At 45.8% G+C, this 22,355-nt stretch overlaps 1 protein-coding gene across 1 annotated transcript in view; it reads left to right on the top strand.

Moving 5' to 3' along the window:
- The window catches only part of LOC124712066, a 256,717-nt gene that overhangs the window by 196,098 nt on the left and 38,264 nt on the right, over positions 1-22,355 (top strand). Inside the window, exon 2 of the mRNA XM_047242361.1 lies at positions 1,582-1,712. Coding sequence (XP_047098317.1) covers positions 1,582-1,712 — 131 coding nt within the window. The remainder of the gene's footprint in view (positions 1-1,581; positions 1,713-22,355) is intronic.

Genomic DNA, 22,355 nt, shown 5'->3' with positions numbered 1-22,355 from the left:
CAAATCTCGATAAACTCTAAAAATCGTCTTTTAGGGCTAGAATATTTCCGATCGCTGTTAAGTACGAAATATTGTTGGCTTATCAATACATTCGCCGGTAGCTAAATACATAGCGGGAAAGGAATTTAATAGCGAAGTCACTGGTTCCCATATCGTTTGTAAAATATCTTATTTTTTCATTTTTTTCTTAAATTCCACATTTTTTAACAAACAGCAATGTTAATTAACAAATACTGATTCATAATTTTAATACAAATAACACATTTTTATATTTAATTACTGGTCATAAGAAAATAGAATTAAAATTTCATACAGACATGCGAAACACTTTTTTGTTAAACTGAAAAAAATATATACATCAATAATACTGTTCAGCCTCTAGAAATAAAAAAAATATTTGATTTTCTATTCGGTATTTTGCATTCTTGTAGCAAATGTATTCAAATGTATGTGAAATCTTATGGGACTTAACTGCTAAGGTCATCAGTCCCTAAGCTTACACACTACTTAACCTAAATTATCCCAAGGACAAACACACACACCCATGCCCGAGGGAGGACTCGAACCTCCGCCGGGACCAGCTGCACAACCCATGACTGCAGCGCCTTACACCGCTCGTCTAATCCCGCGCCGCTCTTGTAGCAAGTTTTATTTATTGTAATGCTAGCGTTTTCATACCAGTAGTATTTAACAAAAAGATGTTATTTTTATTAGAAAAATATGATTAAATATTTGGTAAGTAACATTTTCATTTTTAATAAATATGGAACGTAATTAAAAGTAAAAGAAATATATCCTACTAGCGACATTCGAACCAACTACTTTACGACTAAAATCCTATTAAGCTGTGCATTTGCCTACCTACGTGTGTATTAATGTGTCAGTAACGTTTCATGCTTAACAGCGCTCGGAAATATTCTCATCTTCAAATGCGATTCCTTTTAGTTTTATTGAAAACTGCGTTGTTTCGCTTTAGAAACTCGTTATCTGGGCACTAACCTTAAAATCTCATTCAGATCTGCATCTAAACTCCGGCAATCATATCACAGTGTGAGGCGGAGGGTACTTGATACACCACCGTCATTTTCCCCCTTTTCCTATTCCAGTCGCGAACCATTGGCGTGAAGAACTATTATCAGTAAGTCTCCAAGTGAGATCGAATCCATCCAATTTTAGCTTCACGGCCTTTTCGCGAAATTTACATCTAGGACGAAGCAATACATTGGTTGACTATTCTAGGCACTTGCACTCTCGGAACATTAACAGTAAGACGAAACCGTGATGCAGAACGCCTGTCTCGCAGCGATTTCACTGCATCTCTGTGACGCTTACTGAACGAACCTGTAACGAAACGAGCATAAGGTCCCCACGTAAGTCTTCCGACTTCTAACGAGTGCCCGATCGCTACTCGTTGCGTCCCTTCACCGTGCCCGCACTGTACGATTAAACATTGCTGGCAACAGAGAAATCCAGCAATCGTCTGCCACTTATCTCGTTAGTCTACTGCGCGGCATCTGCAGACGCTGCGCATATTAAGCAGTTGGCGGCAGCCTCCAGTAACGTTGCGTCCTCTCGTTCCAGCAGCAGCGGCGTGGACGTGGAGGCGTGCGGTAGTCTCCAGCTGTTGCAACTGGAGCTGGAACTGCGCTGCACCAGAGCCGGGGGCTGTTCCCGGGTGCCTCACCACACGCTGCATCACGGCACCACCACAGGTACGACGCGTCACCATCCCTTCTTGCACCCTCGCACCTAGATCAACCAAACGTCCATTATTCTTCCCCTTCACGAGGTCTGAAACCGTATGCTACTGTCGTGTACATTATCTGATCAAAAGCATCCGGACACCCTTACACACTGTGGACTCGAACTACTAGATATCACGGGAGGCGGATCCGCTAGTGTAAAAGGAGGCGGGAAGTATTGATTTGTCAATACAGAAGTGTACCAGCATTACAGTTCCAGTCACAAGCGCTGCAGAAGGCAGCACAGTCTACAGATACAACGCCAACAGATGGCGTAAGAGTCTCTTATTCCCCAATATCCTTCCCGTACCCTGGTCTACCTCGAGGGGATGGGCAACTGCACTGGTCGAAATATCTTCGAGCCATCCGGCTGCCAGAGAATGGTGCATCTTATTTTATGGTCTCGGCCGTGCCGCACCTCTTCTACCACTGCTTTCTTCCACAAGCGCCGTGGTTTGATGTCCTCCTTCAGTAGAACGACTTCAACTCTTGGCTTTCTTGAGGTGTATCCGTTCACCTCGTGGTAGCTTTTTAGCAGCTGGAGATATTCATTTTTCCACCTACGCCAGATGTCCTCGTTGACCGTTTACCTAAACGGAACTCCTTGGCAAGATCCATTCTAGTTGCTGGTTCTGTCCTACATGGAATAGTTACTATTTTGCCACCAGTTAGGAAGTGAGCCGGCGTCAGTGCCATATCTCACCTTGAATGACGGCTCTTGAGTTTATTGCACCTTCTATTCCTGTCGCAATGATTTTTAGGCTCTCATCACCCAACTGAAATGTACATGCTGCAGGGGGGTAGTTCAGTCTACAGTTTTGTATGCAACACCAACAGATGGCGTTTTTTTTTTGGAGTGGGAGGGGGGGGGGGGGGAGTCATCAGTCTTCTAACTGGATTGACGCGGCTCGCCACTAATTTCTCTCCTGTGCCAACCTCTTCATCTCAGAGTAGCACTTGCAACCTATGCCCTCAATTATTTGCTGGATGTATTCCAATATCTGTCTTCGTCTACAGTTTTTGCCCTCTGCAGCTCCCTCAAATACCATGAAAGTTATTCGCTGATGTCTTCACAGATGTGTATCATCCTGTCCCTTTTCCACATCAGTGTTTTCCACATACTCCTTTCCTCTCCGACTCTGTGCAGAACCTCCTCATTCCTTACCTTATCAGTCCACCTAATTTTCAATGTTCGCCTGTAGCACCACATCTCAAATACTTTGATTCTCTTCTGTTCCGCCGGCCGGGGTGGCCGATCGGTTCTAGGCGCTGCAGTCTGGAACCGCACGACAGCTACGGTCGCAGGTTCGAATCCTGCCTCGGGCATGGATGTGTGTGATGTGCTTAGGTTAGTTAGGTTTAAGTAGTTCTAAGTTCTAGGGGACTGATGACCTTAGAAATTAAGTCCCATGGTGCTCAGAGCCATTTGAACCATCTTCTGTTCCGGTTTTCCCACAGCCCATGTTTCACTACCATACAATGCTGCGCTCCAAACGTACATTCTCAGAAATTTTTTACTCAAGCACTATGTTTGATAATAGTAGACTTGTCTTGGCCATGAATGACCTTTTTGCCATTGCTAGTCTGCTTTTGGTGTCCTCCTTGCTCCGTCCGTCATTGGGTATTTTGCTGCCTAGGTAACAGAAATCCTTAACTTCATCTACTTCGTGGCCACCAAGCCTGATATTAAGTTTCTCGCTGTTCCAGTTTATGCTACTTCTCATTACCTTCATCTTTCTTCGATTTTCTCTCAATCCATATTCTGTACTCATTATATTGTTCATTCCATTCAGCATATAATGCAATTCTTCTTCATTTCTTCACATAAGAGTCTCTTATTCCCTAACACCCTTCAAGCCATCAGTCCACCTGTAGAAATGGCTCTCTCTGTACTAAAAACAAGCTAGCCTTGAAATTTCAATCGACATAACCCACAGGCATGTAACACTGGAATTCCAGTTTGGTCCGTCTAAGTGTTTAAGGTGTATCACATTTATATCAGGGTAGAAGGCGGGCTGCATCTTTTAGATTGTGAGAAACACCTTCAGTAAGTGCCAAACGAAGCTCCAAGAGTGGAATGTGGTGATAGTGGGAATACTAGGCAAAGTTGGCACGACGCCACGGGGACGCTGGTACCGGAGGGAAGGAAGGGCCGCTCCCGAGACTCGTGCACTCCGATGACCCGCGGCGTGTCCCGCCTGCCCCTCCCCCTCCTCCCACCTACCAGTGAGGCTGCGTGGCCACGCGCTGTATTTTTAAACAGCAGCCGGTCCAATCTCGGCCGGGTATTCGGGGAGATTAGTGAGGTGGCGACGGAAGATCTGGGAAGTCACCAGCAGGACGTTGAACTCGTGGCGCCGACCGCGGCGACTCCTTCCGTCGCCCTCCGCTTCCGGATCTAGCCGAGGCGACACTTGCATCACAGTCTGTGCAGCACTTCCCTGTACAGCACTTCCCCGAAGTACGAGCGCGCGCCCGCGTCACCGAGTGCGAGACGCAACTGACTACGCACTTCCGCACGCTCGCTCATGTATATCATCTCGTCGTTAGCTGCACAGAAAGAGAGAGAGAGAACGAAGTAAAATAATATCCTACAGTCTCCCATCTTCATGACGGGCGTCGTCTTGACGATAGCCGTTCGGCAACGTCCCTACATCCTCCACTGGTAACAAAATCTCTATCTCACAGAATTTCTTTCAAGTACAGAATGGCCCAAACTTCAGACTCAAAAATTTTACAGACTTCTTAGGGTCCAAATCTGAGTATCTTGAGATAAGGAAGCAATAGTAGGGAATTAATTTTTCATGCGTTAGCAGGTCTTCAATGACTAACGCGTGCGAGGCACGTGCTCCTTGGTATAAATGCCTTGGGGAAAAATACACAGGATGTTTCAAAAATACTTACTTACATGTCTGAAAGAACAGACGCTGTTTGACGATCCACAGCTGTGCGAAATACATTGATGAGCCAAAACATAATGACCACCTGTTTAATAGCTTGTCGGTCCGTCTTTGGAACGAAATACATCGCTGTTTCTGCGTATCACCGATCCGACAGTTTATTGGTAGATTTGTGAAGGTATCTGGCACTAGATGTCTACACACAGGTCATGTAATTCGCGTAAATAACGGGCCACTGATTTTCGTACGAGGTGATGGCGCCCGATAGCGACCCAGATGGGATCCACAGGTTTACATCACGCGAATCTGGTCGCCGAGTCATCAACTTGAGTTCGCTATAATGCTCCTCAAACCATTGTAGCACAGTTCTGGCTCCGAGACACAGACAACTGTAATGCTGAAAGATGACATCGCCGTCGAGGAAGATATCAAACATGAAGTGATGCAGATGGTTTGCAGCTGTCAACGTGTCTTCGAGTACTACCATAGGTCCATGCAAGCGCAGGAGAATGTCTCCCATAGCGTAATACTGTTCGCACCATCCTGCGTCCGTGACGCACTGCACGTTTCGAGCCGCCGTCCGTCTCGATGACGGTGTTTGTGGCGACCATCGACCAAGTGTAGCAAAAATGTGATTCCTTTGATCGGCGGTCGAATCCCGATGGTGCCGGCCGGTGTGGCCGTGCGGTTCTAAGCGCGTCAGTTTGAAACCGCGTGACCGCTACAGTCGCAGGTTCGAATCCTGCCTCGGTCATGGATGTGTGTGATGTCCTTAGGTTAGTTAGGTTTAAGTAGTTCTAAGTTCTAGTGGACTGATGACCTTAGACGTTAAGTCCCATAGTGCTCAGAGCCATTTGAACCATTTTTTCGAATCCCGATGGTCCCGTGCCCACTGCAGTAATAATTGACGATTTCGTAGGATCAACGTGTGAACGCATAGGGGTGGTCTGCAGCTGAGCTCCATGTTCAACAATGAACGACGAACGATGTGCTCTGAAACACTTGAGCGTGCACCAGCATTATGCTCTTTCGGCAGAGATGCCAAAGATAACCACACAAGCCTCCGAAGCCCACATTCTGTGAAGAGTCGTGGACGTCCAACCACTTAGCGTCTAGCAGTAGTTTCGCTGTTCTCCTACCGCTTTCCGTAGATGCCCGAGACAGTAGCACGTGAACATTCCACCAGCTTCGCCGTTTGCCATACTTGTTCACACAGTATGCATGTTAATAAACTGCCCTTTTTAAAAGTCTCTTTTCTCAGTGGATTCCTCATTTGCAGCCCGGGTCTTCACTAGGGTGATCCCCCAGTCGTATCTGCTCCTCTCACATACTGTTGTTACCGCGCAGGTGCCCGCAACACCACCAGCCGCCATCCAGCGTCGCTGTGGGCAGTCATCATAATGCTTTGGCTCGTCCGTGTATTTTCTAAATTAATTCTCTGACAGCGAATTCCTTGACGTCAGCTGTTTTAGCTATAGATCTACTACCCAATACGTCATACGAAAATTTTTGACGGACCGTAGCAGATACGAGGTGCATTCAAGTTCTAAGGCCTCCGATTTTTTTTCTCCGGACTGGAAAGAGATAGAAACATGCGCATTGTTTTAAAATGAGGCCGCGTTCATTGTCAATACGTCCCAGAGATGGCAGCACCGTACGGCAGATGGAACTTTACCGCCAGCGGCGAGAATGAAAACTGTTTTAAATACTTAAAATGGCGACGATTTCCTTACTTGAACAGTGTGCAATCATTTTTTCTGAATTTGCGGGGCCGGCCGCGGTGGTCTCGCGGTTAAGGCGCTCAGTCCGGAACCGCGCGACTGCTGCGGTCGCAGGTTCGAATCCTGCCTCGGGCATGGATGTGTGTGATGTCCTTAGGTTAGTTAGGTTTAAGTAGTTCTAAGTTCTAGGGGACTAATGACCACAGCAGTTGAGTCCCATAGTGCTCAGAGCCATTTGAACCATTTTTTGAATTTGCAGGTGGTGTGAAACCAATTGAAATTCATCGACAGTTGAAGGAGACATGTGGTGATGGAGTTATGGAAGTGTCGAAAGTGCGTTCGTGGGTGCGACAGTTTAATGAAGGCAGAACATCGTGTGACAACAAACCGAAACAACCTCGGGCTCGCTGACGACATGATCGAGAAAGTGGAGAGAATTGTTTTGGGGGATCGCCGAATGACTGTTGAACAGATCGCCTCCAGAGTTGGCATTTCTGTGGGTTCTATGCACACAATCCTGCATGACGACCTGAAAATGCGAAAAGTGTCATCCAGGTGGGTGCCACGAATGCTGACGAACGACCACATGGCTGCCCGTGTGGCATGTTGCCAAGCAATGTTGACGCTCAACGACAGCATGAATGGGACTTTCTTTTCGTCAGTTGTGACAATGGATGAGACGTGGATGCCATTTTTCAATCCAAAAACAAAGCGCCAGTCAGCTCAATGGAAGCACACAGATTCACCGCCACCAAAAAAATTTCGGGTAACCGCCAGTGCTGAAAAAATGATGGTGTCCATGTTCTGGGACAGCGAGGGCGTAATCCTTACCCATTGCGTTCCAAAGGGCACTACGGTAACAGGTGCATCCTACGAAAATGTTTTGAAGAACAAATTCCTTCCTGCACTGCAACAAAAACGTCCGGGAAGGGCTGCGCGTGTGCTGTTTCACCAAGACAACACACTCGCACATCGAGCTAACGTTACGCAACAGTTTCTTCGTGATAACAACTTTGAAGTGATTCCTCATGCTCCTTACTCACCTGACCTGGCTCCTAGTGACTTTTGGCTTTTTCCAACAATGAAAGACACTCTCCGTGGCCGCACATTCACCAGCCGTGCTGCTATTGCCTCAGCGATTTTCCAGTGGTCAAAACAGACTCCTAAAGAAGCCTTCACCGCTGCCATGGAATCATGGCGTCAGCGTTGTGAAAAATGTGTACGTCTGCAGGGCGATAACGTCGAGAAGTAACGCCAGTTTCATCGATTTCGGGTGAGTAGTTAATTAGAAAAAAAATCGGAGGCCTTAGAACCTGAATGCACCTCGTGTATATCAAATACGGCCGATGTCAAGGAATTCGCCGTCTGTAGATTAATTTCGAAAATGTTTCGCACAGCATTGGATCGTCAAACAGTGCCTGCTCTTTCAGACATGCAAGTAAGTATTACAAGCCTAGGCGGTCACACAATGATAACAACACTGGTCTCATTTCCTCGTTCTCCCTGCTGCGGTAATACAAGTAATGCTGCCAGCATTAGGTGATAAATTTAGTGGGCTAAGACATAAGGATGTGGGCAGTGTAACATACAGAAGTTTGGGTCGGTCCGGGAAGCGTGCACGGATAGCCAAAATTGTTAAGGCTACCGCTCCCGATAAACACGAAATGCGGATTCGAGTCCCGGCGCGGCGCAAATGAGGTACTAGACACAGACCTAATGTCAAGGAATTCGCTGTCAGCGAATTAATTTCGAAGTGTTTCAAAAATATTCATCCGATTTCATGAAACTAAATCCTCTTCTTGCTTGAAGATAGAAATTTTGGATAAATTTTAACTTAAACAAAGGGCCACAATGTTTACTTTTAATTTTCAAAAGGTATACCTTTTACACGCATGGACGCACATCCTCGGTGTAGGTTTAGCAATTATGTTTTGGATCCAAGTTTTCACAAACCTTCAAACTTCCCTCCACCAGACGCACAAAAAACATCCAGGCGATAATTACATTCGTCACAAATTTTTGCGAGCATGTCTGGAATTACGACATTCACTGTGCTTGCCAATCGGCGTTGGAGTTCACCCGAAGCTACTGGAAGGGAGCGACATAGACAAAACCTTTCACAAAACCTCACAAAAAAATCAGACACCGTGAGAATAGGCGACCTTAGCCCTCTGTGCTGTCATATTGCAGTTCTGCAGCATACCATTCAAATCTATGCTGCGAGTATTCGTCATTGTTTTCCAAGGATGCATGTATCTGAAGTCAGCAGGTTTGGAAACGCGAAAAATCGGAAAGAAGTGTTATATAGAACTGAACTCGCACTGTATTTAAGAGGTATGCGTCCATTTTATACATTATCAAGACGGATGTACAAGGCTAAAGAGTGCGTACAGGGACAATGGCTCTGACCACTATGGGACTTAACAGCTGAGGTCATCAGTCCCCTAGAACTTAGAAGTACTTAAACCTAACTAACCTAAGGACATCATACACATCCATGCCCGAGGCAGGATTCGAACCTGCGCGGTTCCAGGCTGTAGCGCCTAGAACCGCTCGGCCACGGCGGCCGGCACAGGGACAATGGTTATCCTTATTGTTGTTTTAGTAGATGTGTCATTACCTGTCTTCGAAAGCTGGAGATGTTATTTAGTTCATTAAAATAATGCGGGGGTTATTTCGCAGTCGGATTCCTCCTACTAAGAAGGACTTCGAGGAAGTGTCTGAACGATGGAGTGGGATAGTGCTATGATGGGAGCGGTTATTGTTCAGACAAAAGCGTTAAAGTCGAGTCAGTAACCAGTACACTCCCGATTCTTTAAAGAGTCAAACTCCCATGTATAAAACAGCTTCAAACTTATATTTTGCAAATGAGTTAATGTGGTAAAACATTTGACGGTAAGCACTTAAGTCAGAAAAAGTTTGAACTTATATGTCAACTTCGAGGAAGTTTCTGAGCGCTCTCATTATTGAACAATGGATGAGTATAGTTTAAACACTTCCGCTGGCCACTAAACTCCCCAGACATGAACAGTATTGAGCATATCTGGGATGCCTTGCAACGTGCTGCTCAGAAGAGATCTCCAACCCCTCGTACTCTTACGGATTTATGGACAACCTTGCAGGATTCATGGTATCAGTTCCCTCCAGCATTACTTCAGGCATTAGTCAAATCCATGCGGCTCTTCTGCGTACTCGCGGAGTCCCTACACGATATTAGGCAGGTGTACCAGTTTCTTTGGCTCTTCAGTGTACGTTACGTTAATATAGCTGTTTGTTTGTAATGTAATTCTAGCGATAAAAGTCCGATGTTTCTACCGTCAGGGGGCAGTATGTGCAGTCTGTGGTAAGCGTGTTGCAGTGCTTGTGCTGTGTGTCATTACAAGAATTGTATTGCTTCCCTATGGTTCGGACAACATTAACGTACGATGAGAGGCTTCGTGGTGTCACTCTAAAATGAGACAGATGGACGTCGCAGCGAATGTCGCTGTGAGTCAAAGTGACAGCGACAGCATCAGTTGAGAATCGTCACAGAAGTGGTCGAGGAAGAAAAACAGTAGGTGTGTGAGAATGATATCTGCGTATAACAGCAAGCAGAAACTCCCAACACAGTGCTACACGTCAACGGCGGCAGTTCCAAACAGCTACAGGAGCGCAATTGTCGACACAAATAGGCGCCATGAGTAGGGATTACGTGCCAAAAGACAAGGGTTCGTGTCGTACGGCCTCGACATCACTCTTTGTGGGCTACCAAGCAGTGCAACACAACCTTCTTTTCCGACGAGACGGATATCAGCCTAGACCCTGACAATACTAATATTTGTGAGCGGAGGCAAAAGGATAATGTTTACACCCTAACTGTATCGTAGACCACCATCCTCGTCAAGGCGGTTCAGTCATGCTTTGGGGTGGAATCATATATGGCCGCAGGGAGGATGACTAATTTGAAGTATTGTGACGACATACTTGCACGAATGGTTCAAATGGCTCTGAGCACTATGGGACTTAACTGCTATGGTCATCAGTCCCCTAGAACTTAGAACTACTTAAACCTAACTAACCTAAGGACATCACACACATCCATGCCCGAGACAGGATTCGAACCTGCGACCGTAGCGGTCGCGCGGTTCCAGACTGTAGCGCCTAGAACCGCTCGGCCAGTCCGGCCGGCTACTTGCACGGATTGTGGTTCCAATTGCTGAACATACTGGAGTGGGATGCACGCTGACGGATGAAAATGCACGGCCCCATCGTCACCTTCGTAGTGGGGCATTTAGTCAGTCGGAAGGAATGGTCTACATATTTTCCAGATCTCAACCGCATTGAGAATGCGTGGGCCTTGCTAAAACGAGCGGTTTGCAATCGCCCAGTCCAACCAGAGACCTTACAGGGCCACATAGAGGCCGCTGGGAAAGAGTGGGACAATATCCCACAGACTTACCTGGATAATTTGTTAAGAAATATGCCTAACCATATTCAAAAGTGTCACCATTTACGATGAAACCAAGCTGGTTCATAAACAATGTGTTTTGCAAGGTGACAGTGGGAAGAAAATGTAGCATTTACGGTGGAATCTTTTGTAAGGTTTTGTTTTTGTGTTTATGCACATTAGAAAAGATAAATATTCCCCTCTTGCAACTGAAAGGAGAAACTTTATAAGATAAAAAAAATTATTTGATAAAACAAGTATCTCTCTTTTGCCTCTTCTTCTGTCCCCAACCCCCTCCCCCAACGTGTACAATCGCAAGATATTTCATTAACATTCAGTGCTCCTCACCCCATAGTCAATCAAGATACCTAAAGAAGAGCACCAATACGTTCACAGTTTCTTGTAAAAGCAACTCAGTACAAACGTAACTTCCTCAGATTTACAAATAAGGTAAAGAAGCACGAATTCTGATGCTGCTGGACAATGAAGTTGTTTTTGTATGTCAATCCTTAAAACAGGTGGAAATTTAAGTTCAGGAGTACACCTTTTGTTAAGAAGTGTAATGAATTGCACAATTAACTGATTGCAGAAATCTCTCAGAACAATGTGTGCTGGTCAACTACCGCCAATAGTTTCACATTTTCCTCTGTCAGAGAGGGAGACACCACCATTATGAGTATGCCTGCAACAGACCTGGCGTTCGCCGTGCCTAGCTGACGTGACGTCACGAACAAGCGCCGAGGCCTTCCTTTGAGTCGGTCTTGGTCTGACACGGCGGGCCGAGGTGAAGACCCCCTGCGGCCGGACCCCGGGAAGACGCCCCAGTTGGCCCACCAGTCTATTTTGGGTGTCGCGCGAGCGTCGACTCGGGAAGCGCCAGCTAGAGCCGCCGCTGCGCTGTGTGGTTCCCGTTGTCGGTGAAGGGAGTCCTCGTCCGCCACCGACCTCTTCTTTTTTCGCCGAAATTCGTGGCTCGCTGCCATCAGCCGGCCCGCTGTTCCCGCGTCGTTTAACGTCTGGGTAAGGTCCACAAAACTGCCGCCGAGCCGCCATTTCACGCGTCTTTGGGAGGTATGGACTGCGGAAGATTACTCACGTTGTTCTAGCAACTCGGCCCTCTGCGTAGCCCGGTAGTCACTGTGAAAATGTGTGCTTGACGGCGATTCTTTCTGCAGTCACATTGCCGTCTATCAAAATGGCTCTGAGGACTATGACACTTAACATCTGAGGTCATCAGTCCCCTAGAACTTAGAATTAGTTAAACCTAACTAACCTAAGGACAGCACACACATCCATGCCCGAGGCAGGATTCGAACCTGCGACCGTAGCGGTCGTGCGGTTCCAGACTGAAGCGCCTAGAACCGCTCGACCACACCGGCTGGCACCGTCTATCTCCCCTAGCCATTATATTTTGATAGAAACATGAAAGTCGCATCAACTCACTGTAACTGTGAAGAGATTAATTTGTTACCGTATCAGAAGCTAAGAGACAAAGTCTATGGCATCAGTTCAAAAATATCGAGTAAAAATGTACCGATATCGAGATGAAAATACTCGATACCAAGAAGGGCCGGTCGGTGTGGCCGTGCGGTTCTAGGCGCTTCATTCTGGAACCGCGTGATCGCTACGGTCGCAGGTTCGAATCCTGCCTCGGGCATGGACGTGTGTGCTGTCCTTAGGTTAGTTAGGTTTAAGTCGTTCTAAGTTCTAGGGGACTGATGACCTCAGCTGTTACGTCCCATAGTGCTCAGAGCCATTTGAACCATTTGATACCAAGAAGTATCGATGTTTTCCGTGCCCCTAGATGTCATGTCTGCATGCATTTTATCGTCTTCCCGACTATTGCTGCATACAGAAAATAAAAGACCGAGGTCACATCTGGTAAACAAATAAATACAGGGTGTGGCAGAAAATCGAGCCGATTTGGAGCTAGCGAAACGGGCCGAGGATTATACTGCAAACCAATAATGAAGCCCATTCGTATTGCCATTTACGCACTGCTCGTGTTTTGAAAATTATGTCTTGCAGATCACCACTGTTGCGTTGTGACTCAGACAATCTGTGATGTAAATCGTTCACGGCACGTTCAAGCATCTGCATAGGAATGATTCTGATTTCTGCACGAATGGTGTCTTTCAGTTCCGGAAGCGTCGCTTCGATCCGGACAAATTTCAATTTGAGTTTCCCGCCATATCGTAGATCCGCCAGAGGTCGCGATTGGCGTTCTTGAAAGCCAAGGCATCTAGGAAACAGTCAGAACCTCAAAATGGCCGAGATGTTACGGACATGTGCAGAGTACAACCGAAGAGCCGCGATTATGAAAGTGGCGTTCGCCCACTGAAATAGTTCGATTCTTCGGATACTGGAGATCAACTTTTTATAGATATTGTGGCCAAGTGTAATGCTTCGGAGAAGTCTGGGGAAGTTTCTGCTACCCGGCGAGGAAACCTCATTCGAGGAAACGCGTATCACGAACTGCAGCAGTAATCGAAAAGGCTCAGGCGCTGATTTCCGAGGACCCGGGGCTATCGCTGAGGAAATTGGCGTCAGTATGGTGTGTCAGCGAGCGAACAATGCGTCGGATGGCAGAGGGGGACGTCATTTGAGCCTTTTAGTGCAAAACTGGCTTTCAGATAACGTTGACATCTTCCGGTCAGCCGGCCGCGGTGGTCTCGCGGTTCTAGGCGCGCAGTCCGGAACCGTGCGACTGCTACGGTCACAGGTTCGAATCCTGCCTCGGGCATGGATGTGTGTGATGTCCTTAGGTTAGTTAGGTTTAAGTAGTTCTAAGTTCTAGGGGACTGATGACCACAGCAGTTGAGTCCCATAGTGCTCAGAGCCATTTCTTCCGGTCAAAGGAGTTCTGGCCCCCCCAGTAGCCCGTATTTGAACCACGTCGACTACTATACTTCGAGCATCGTTGAAAGTTACCAATTAGACGAGGTACCCTAATGCCGCATCTCTGCGCACCGCTATCGAAGCAACATTCGCTAATATGGACAGCGCTGTTTTAAAGCGTGCTTGCGAGCGCTTCAGGACAAGATTGGAGGAGGTCATTGCGGCTGACGGGGGTCACCTCGAGTAATGTTACTCTTTTGTAATTTGTTTTAATAAATTTTGTTTAAAAACAAAGTTTCATCTCTCCGGATTTAAGCGCGGCACCCTCCTCAGGACTCCCCAAAGAAAGTAATCACAATTAGATAAGACGGGAGATCTTGGAGGCCATAAAATGCCCCATTCCTTGAAATGATGTGAATACCAAGCACTCAGCGCACTGCTGCCATTGAAATTTGAGCCAATGAGCCGTAGCGCCATCTTGATGAAATCAAAACCGGTAGTCATTCGCAGGAAACTATTCAAGTTCAGGTGCGAGGAATGTGTCAACCATGGCAGTATACCGCTGAGATGTGATTGTGGTTGCTCTTCTACGAACATCCTCAAAAAAGAAAGGTCGATTATGCCCACTGAAGAGACAGCGCAAGACACTGTGGCTTTCTGATTATGGGTTGGGGTTGTTTCGGGGAGGAGACCAGACAGCGAGGTCATCGGTCTCATCGGATTAGGGAAGGACAGGGAAGGAAGTCGGCCGTGCCCTTTCAAAGGAACCATCCCGACATTTGCCTGGAGCGATTTAGGGAATCACGGAAAACGTAAATCAGGATGGCCGGACGCGGGATTGAACCGTCGTCCTCCCGAATGCGAGTCCAGTGTGCTAGCCACTGCGCCACCTCGCTCGGTCTTTTCTGATTATGTAAGGGGCGTTGAAGGAGTTCTTGAGGATTATCCTCGCACCAGTAACAGCAGTTTTGTATTTTGGCATAACCACTGAGAAGTAAATGTGCCTCGTCTCTCCATAGCAAATTCAAGAAGCCTTCATTGTCTCTCATTTTAGTCAAGAGTTCAGCAGAGAGAGAGAGACATTGGTTTTTCATAATAACCTTCATTTAATTGTTCCACAACCTGTATCTTGTACGGTTGCAACTCAAAATCATCCAGCAAAATTCTGTGCACAGTACGGCTGAACACACCCACTTCTGCTGTAATTTGTCTTACAGTACGCTGTGGACTGTTGGTTACAACGTTTTATACCTCGTTTATTCGTTTCTGTAAGCGACAACTCCTGGACGTTTCTGGAGATTTCAGCTTAAGTGCACTTCCTGTTCCTCCATAGTTTCTCTCACATAGCCTGACCGCATGTGCCGATGGTACAGGATCAGTCTGTCTAAGATTGAAATGCCCCATCTAGCAACAGCAACAGAGTCACCGTTTTCGTAAAAGGCCTTCATAGCCACTGCTCGTTCAGACCTGCTCCAGTGCTGCATTTCAGCAAATGGAAAACCTATCTGAAACGTAAAAGACATTCAGTGTTACCACAAATACCATTCCGCTTTCAGAGACTAATCAAAACAGCCCATTTTTCTGCCACGCCCTTTACAATCCTAACAATGAAATCTACTGGTAACGGAATTTTTTGACGGTCAATGGCAATCGAAGGGAGCAAGAGGGAAGACAGCTTCGCCCCTCTTTTCAGAAGACTACTGTATGTATCACCAATTTCCATAAAAAACCTTATTTCGGTATCTTGAACCGTTTTGCTGGCGCACGCTGTACACGTTAAACAGCTGAGCTGCTCAAGTTTTTCCAACTGGTTTGTCAGATGTGGAACCAGTTACAAATGCGTCGACTGGGTACCAATCGGCCTTCCCGGTTCTTCGAACTCGTGCTTCCGCGACGACGGCAGCTCCCGGCATATCGGCGTTCCCACAAGCTCAGCTGTTGCTAGTCCTTCGCCGCGCGGCGTGGAGCCGAAGGGGAATGAGGGCTGGTAGTGGGAGGGCATCGTCCTTCCACGGCGCCTGCGCGGTGCTCCCCCCTCCCCTTTCCCCTCCCTCGCACGTTTTTGTGTTACGCAAGCGCGGCGCAGTGTGGACGCGCTCGCCCATTACGTAAAGTGGGAAACCTATGCTCGCGTCGGGCACCCACTGCGTACTGCACGCTGCGTTAAACCGGAGAGTGCGGGTCAGCCTGTGACGGTAACCGCGGTCATTGACACGCGGCGCATCACGGAAAAAGCGACGCACTCCGTTCGGCCCTGTCCACGCCGTTACGGTCCGGGGCGAATGCACCGCCGCGTGAAACAGGACAGGGCTGCTTCTGTCCGAATTCCTCAGCTCTTGTCAATGACTTGATTGACTGGCTGTTATTGTTAGGATTAAAGCTCCCTTTTATTTTTCACTAGCTCAATACCTGGCGCTGTCCGGGTATGTACAGTATTTATTCCAGTCTTCTATTACTTCATTCTTCCTTTCCCCTGTCTCTGTCCATCTCCTCCTCCGCCTTATCTTTGTCCACATCTTCCTTCCCTCTGTTTGCCCCTCCTCCCTCCCCCCCACCCTTCTCTCCATGTTATCACCCTCATCGCAACAGGAGGTTGGTTCAAATGGTCCAAATGGCTCTGAGCACTATGAGACTTAACTTCTGAGCTCATCAGTCCCCTAGAACTTAGAAATTCTTAAACCTAACCTATGTACATCACACACATCCATGCCCGAGGCAGGATTCGAAACTGCGACCGTAGCGGTCGCGCGGTTCCAGACTGTAGCGCCTAGAACCGATCGGCCACCCCGGTCGGCAGGAGGTTGATGTTCGTTACCTCCACAGCATTTCTTTCCAGACAGTAACTAATACACTATTTTATCAAAAGTATCCGGACACCTGGCTGAAAATGACTTACAAGTTCGTGGCGCCCTCCATCGGTAATGCTGGAATTCAGTACGATGTTGCCCCCCACCCCCCCTCCTAGCCTTGATGACAGCTTCCACTCACTCAGACACACGTTCAATCAGGTGCTGGAAGGCTTCTTGGGGAATGGCAGCTCATTCTTCACGGAGTGCTGCACTGAGGAGAGGTATCGATGTCGGTCGGTGAGTTCTGGCACGAAGTCGGCGTTCCAAAACATGCCAAAGGTGTTCTATAGGGTTCAGGTCAGGACTCTGTGCAGCCTAGTCCCTTAAAGGGATGTTATTGTCGTGTAGGCACTCCGCCACAGGCCGTGCATTATGAACAGGTGCTCGTTCGTGTTGAAAGATGTAATCGCCATCCCCGAATCGCTCTTCAACAGTAGGAAGAAAGAAGGATCCTAAAACATTAATGTAGGCCTGTGCTGTGATAGTGCCACTCAAAACTACAAGGGGTGCAAGCCGCCTCCATGAAAAACACGACCACACCATACATAACATCGCCATACCCACACGCCGCCATCGGATCGTCACATTGTGTACCGTGATTCGTCACTCCACACAACGTTTTTCCATTGTCCACTCTTCCAATGTTTACGCTCCTTCCACCATGCGAGGCGTCGTTTGGCATTTACCGGCGTGATGGGAGCTTATGAGCAGCCGCTCGACCATGACATCCAAGTTGTATAACCTCCCGTCTAACTGTCATGGTACTTGCAGTGGATCCTGATGCAGTTTGGAATTTCTGTGTGATGGTCTGGATAGATGTCTGCCTATTACACAATATGACCCTCTTCAACTGTCATCGGTTTCTGTCAGTCAACAGACGAGGTCGGCCTGTGCGCGTTTTTGCTGTACGTGTCCCTTCACGTTTCCACTTCATTATCACATCGTAAACAGTGGACCTAGGGGTGTTTAGGAGCGTGGAAATCTCGCGTGCAGACGTATGGCACAGGTGACACCCAATCACCTGACCACGTTCGAAGTACGTGATTTCCGCGGAGCGCCCCATTCTGCTCTCTCACGATGCTAATGACTACTGAGGTCGCTGATATGGATTACCTGGCAATATATGGTAGCACAATGCACCTAAAATGAAAAATGTATGTTTTTTGGGGGTGTCCGGATACTTTTGATCAGATAGTACATGTGTACCAAATTTGATTGAAATCGTTTCATGGGTTTGGAATGAGCTTTTTACCCGTGGCTCTCCCACATATGCACTTGTGAAACATATTTCAAACGTTTAATATATTTCAAACGTATTTGTACACTTATTTCCCCCGTAGCTCTAGCGAATTTCACCCTGCAATTACATCTTCACACATCTCGATACTTATGACTTTGTATCTCCTGAAATATGTGTCATACAATAATATAATTTTGCAGGTATATTCTGTGGTATAAGAGTCTACTGTCCGCAAAATGTGTTGTAAATAGAGTCAGCAGTAAAGAAACAAGACGCCGCGCGGAGTTGCCGCGCGGTTAGAGGTGCCATGTCACGGATTGCGCGGCCCCTCCCGCCGGAGGTTCGAGTCCTCCCTCGGGCATGGGTGTTGTTCTTAGCAGAAGTTAGTTTAAGTAGTGTGTAAGTCTAGGGACCGATGACCTCAGCAGTTTGGTCCCTCAGGAATTCACGCATATATGAACATTTTGAAAGAAATCGGAAAATAAAATGTCAGGCATGATGCGGCAGTTTTTCATGTACCTGAGTATCTGACATCATATTTCCTGAACTATGTGTCATATAACGATAAATTTTTGTAGGTACATTCAGCAACATTTGTGGATATTGCCTGGTAAACGTGCTGTGGATAAAGCTAGAAGAAACAAAGTAATAAATTAAAACATCATGCATGATGCGACAGTTTTTCAAGCATCTAAGCATTTGATGTCAAATTTCTTGAACTATGCGTCGCATAATGATAAATTTTTGTAGGTGCATTCAGCGGCGTATGTGGATATTGTGTGAGAAATGTGTTGCGAATACAGTTAGTAGCAAAGAAGAAATAAATTTGAACGTCATGTATAAAGCGGCAGTTTTTCATGCGCGTCAGCGTTTATGACGGCTGTGGACCCCACTGTAACTTAAATCATGACACTGAGTTATTTAAAGGGAGGTGTTTTAAAGCAGCAGCGATGCGGCTACCTCCTATTCGAAAATTCCCTGTCTTAAATCCATTCCCCGTTGATAACTCTGAATGTGAATATTTTACGTTAATTTGTTAAGTGAAGAAGAAGAAGACTGAAACCCATAGCTGTTCACTATTTCTTTGCAATTTCCAGGACGGTACGAACTACGATATTTTCTTCATTAGTCTTTCGAGTAATTTCAATAGTTCATAAACATTTTTGTGTCTAAAATACGGTATACAAAGAGGAGAGTGTGGAGTTTTCTAAACTCGAGATCAATAAATGATTAAATTCTGATCCAATATACTACTACGTCACAAATCCATTTCTTATGGGTTTCATCGAAAAACTGATGAATTACACAGGCTACAATATTTCCCAGGTGTTTGATCCCAAGGTTTACTTGTATTGGCACTGTGTTCCATGTACCAAGAAACTAGTCAAAACATGTCTCTATATTATTACATTTACTACGTAATCACAGTTCACAAATACTGACACAAAATCAAGAGCTACCGGCCATGTTTTCTCAGTGATGCCAACCTAACTATGGAAGACAATTACAAAAAAAAAAAAAAACAGGTACTGTCCGTCAAAACGACATTAACAAAATTACCTGTGATGTCTCTTAAAAATCTGTATATATACATGCTTCTCCCCACCATTTTAAGGGATGTGAGATCGCAAAAACGAAGTATAAATACGTACTTCATGGCGGGGTTAAGCTGTCTGATGGCGAGCACTATTTTAATTTATATTACTTTTTACATAACAGAGTTTGTCCTTCGTATATTAAATTAATCGTAATGTATATTAATGTGGTAAAAACAATATATGAGTCCACTATTCCCTTCACACTTTGTTCTACCATCTTAGCAAAATAAAATAAATATAACTTTTTACGAAATTTAAAACGACTGTACAATGATGCGTAAAATGCCTCGCCTTAAAAGAATTTTTGTGGTATTTCTAAAACTGGTCTTAGATTTTTCGAATATGTAACATTTCCGTAGTTATGGATATTTTAATGTTATGGTTAATATTTGATTAATATTAATTCGCCTGATGCGTTTAGGTTACACTTGCATATGTATGTGAAACATAATCTTTTGTTCTCTAGCATCTGTCTACTGAGTGTCAATAGTCGAAGACATTTCAGCCGTGACCCATGCGCATTTACAAAACTACATCATTTACTTATTATATTTTATATATTAAATAACCAATGACAGAAAACGGAACAATTATTAGCTGAAACGGGCAAATCGAAATTGGTAGCTAAATATACTTGTATAAAGAGACCGTTCAATAGAAATGAAACATAGCTAGCTTTATTAAATGAAGAAGGCATTAACATTCACTAACGCTTCTACTGTCACTTGTGGGTGCGCAGTTCTTCTGACAGGGCACTTCAATCTTGGGCGGACTTGAGGTGGATTTGTGAGTCACTTCCGACGTTTTGATTAACCAAGTTCCTCGATATCACAGAAATGCCTTGATAGTAGAATAAGGGTAAGTGGACTGAGGAGGTCGCAGACCGACCTGTTCTTCCAACAGTGAGCCAGTTGTCTCCACTACAGCTCTTGCAAATGAAAGAATATTTCAAACTGGGTTTCCTTCATACGCTTCGCCACAGCTCAACATACATGAGCACAAAACAACGTGAAGAACAAACTCAGGTGTTGGATCTTAGCTCATTACAACAGGTCTCTGACCGTGGCTACTGGAACTCTAATCCCATTTCTCAGGACGTTTTCAGCTTCATTGGACTTGCTAGTAACTCCGTAATAAATGATGTCGTGTGGACAACCTTGCATGATTCAGTTTTCTTTGTGGTAGAGTTGGCAAATGGTTGGTACTGCAGATTGTCTAGAGCAGGGCTTCCCAACGTGTGGTCCGTGGACACCTTGGGGGTCCGCCGGCTCTTTCTAGGGGGTCCGGGGCCACCTTTCACCAATTCGTGTAAAAGAATGAGTAAAATTATTGAATAAAAATGTGAAAATCAAATTCATCACTGTTTTTTTTGTGTGAAAAACGTGTACTTTTACTTCAGGTCGTATTCCCAAGCAGTTTAATGCCGGAGAATGCGGCTTCTCTGATCGACTGTTTCGCAACAATGCGGGGGTCATTTGTACGCCGGCTCACGGCGCTAGATGCGCTGAAACCCATTACGCATGCGCGGAGCGAGCTTTGTCGGCCAGTCACAGCGCTCGCTGGCTCGTATGCGACCCCAGGCATAATTAAATGTTAAACTTGCTTTGTCAGTGCACTACCTATTTCATAAGTCGATTTTTGACCAGTTTATTACTTCTAACATGGATCGGTGGCTGAAGTAAGTATCATTGAAGAAGGGTGCAGGTTCTCCATCGCCTTCACAACAAGGGAAGTTTCCAGTTGAAATGAATGAGGAGGGAGGACGACCAAAGGAAGAACAATCACAAGAAGCTCCACAGCCGGATTTATTACGTGTAAACGCAGCAAGTACTCCATTGGTTGCAATATGCAATATCCTGTGGAAGTGGAATAACCAAGAAGCTAAGTACAACGAAAGATATTTAGAAATGGGCTTTATGGAGACAAAGGAGGGTAAAGCTCAGTGTGTAATTTGTGCGCGAGTCCTTCTGAACAGTTCAATGGTTCCAGTTCAATTGCGACGTCATTTTGAAGGTATTCACCCGCATTTCCAGGCTAAAGACATCGATTTTTTCAAAAGGAAGAGTGCTGAACTAGCTGCTTCTCAGCATTGCATGAAAACTCGTGCAAAAACAGTTAATGAAAATTCATTAAAAGCTTCTTTCTTGGTTAGTTATCGAGTGGCAAAAACAGGCAAAGCTCATACCATTGCAGAAAATCTCATAAAGCCGTGTGTTAATGATATTATTTCTTGCATGCTAGAGGAAAACGCAGTAAAGCTTGTATCTTTGGTGCCATTATCAAACAATACTGTCAAGAGACGCATTGTTGACGTGTCAAATGATGTGAAAGACACTCTTGTTTCTCGCATCCAACACAATTCATTTTCTCTGTAGCTAGATGAATCCACTGATGTTGCAGGATTAGCGATTTTATTGGCTTTTGTCCGTTATGAATATTCTGGATGTTTTGAGGAGGACCTCTTATTGTGCAGACCACTACCTGCCAACACAACAGGTGCTGAAATATTCCGTCTATTGGATGATTTTTGATGACTAACGAAGTTTCATGGTCTGATTGCATAGATGTGTGCACAAATGGTGCAAAAGCTATGACGGGTCCTACAGTCGGAGCAATAACGAAAATAAAATAAAACGTCAAGAATTGCAGCAGTAGTTGTTGTGCTCTCCACAGATACGCTTTAGCTACGAAACAAATTCCTGTTTCGTTCAACAAAGTTTTAGACGAATCCATTCAAATCATTAACTACATAAAATCAAGGCCATTGAAGTCAAGACTTTTCACAATACTGTGTGAAGATATGGGAAGCCTTCATCGTTTCCTGCTTCTCCACACAGAAGTGAGGTGGCTCTCACGTGGGAACATGGCACTTGCATTAAGAAGCTTTCAGTTCCCATGGGTTTCGCTCTGAAATTTAAAGTTGCTGTGCTTTTGACTGACTAGGGGTCCGCCATGGATTTTCGACTGAAGAAGGGGTCCGCACAATGCGTTAAAACTTTTCTACAGCTGTTATTATTTCTTCACGGGTAGTGTCTGGTTCC

Source organism: Schistocerca piceifrons, chromosome 8 (genome assembly GCF_021461385.2).
Source record: "Schistocerca piceifrons isolate TAMUIC-IGC-003096 chromosome 8, iqSchPice1.1, whole genome shotgun sequence".
NCBI classification, from domain to species: Eukaryota; Metazoa; Arthropoda; class Insecta; order Orthoptera; family Acrididae; genus Schistocerca; species Schistocerca piceifrons.
Note: the sequence above shows the minus strand (reverse complement) of the source record. Positions and strands in the feature narration are given on the sequence as shown.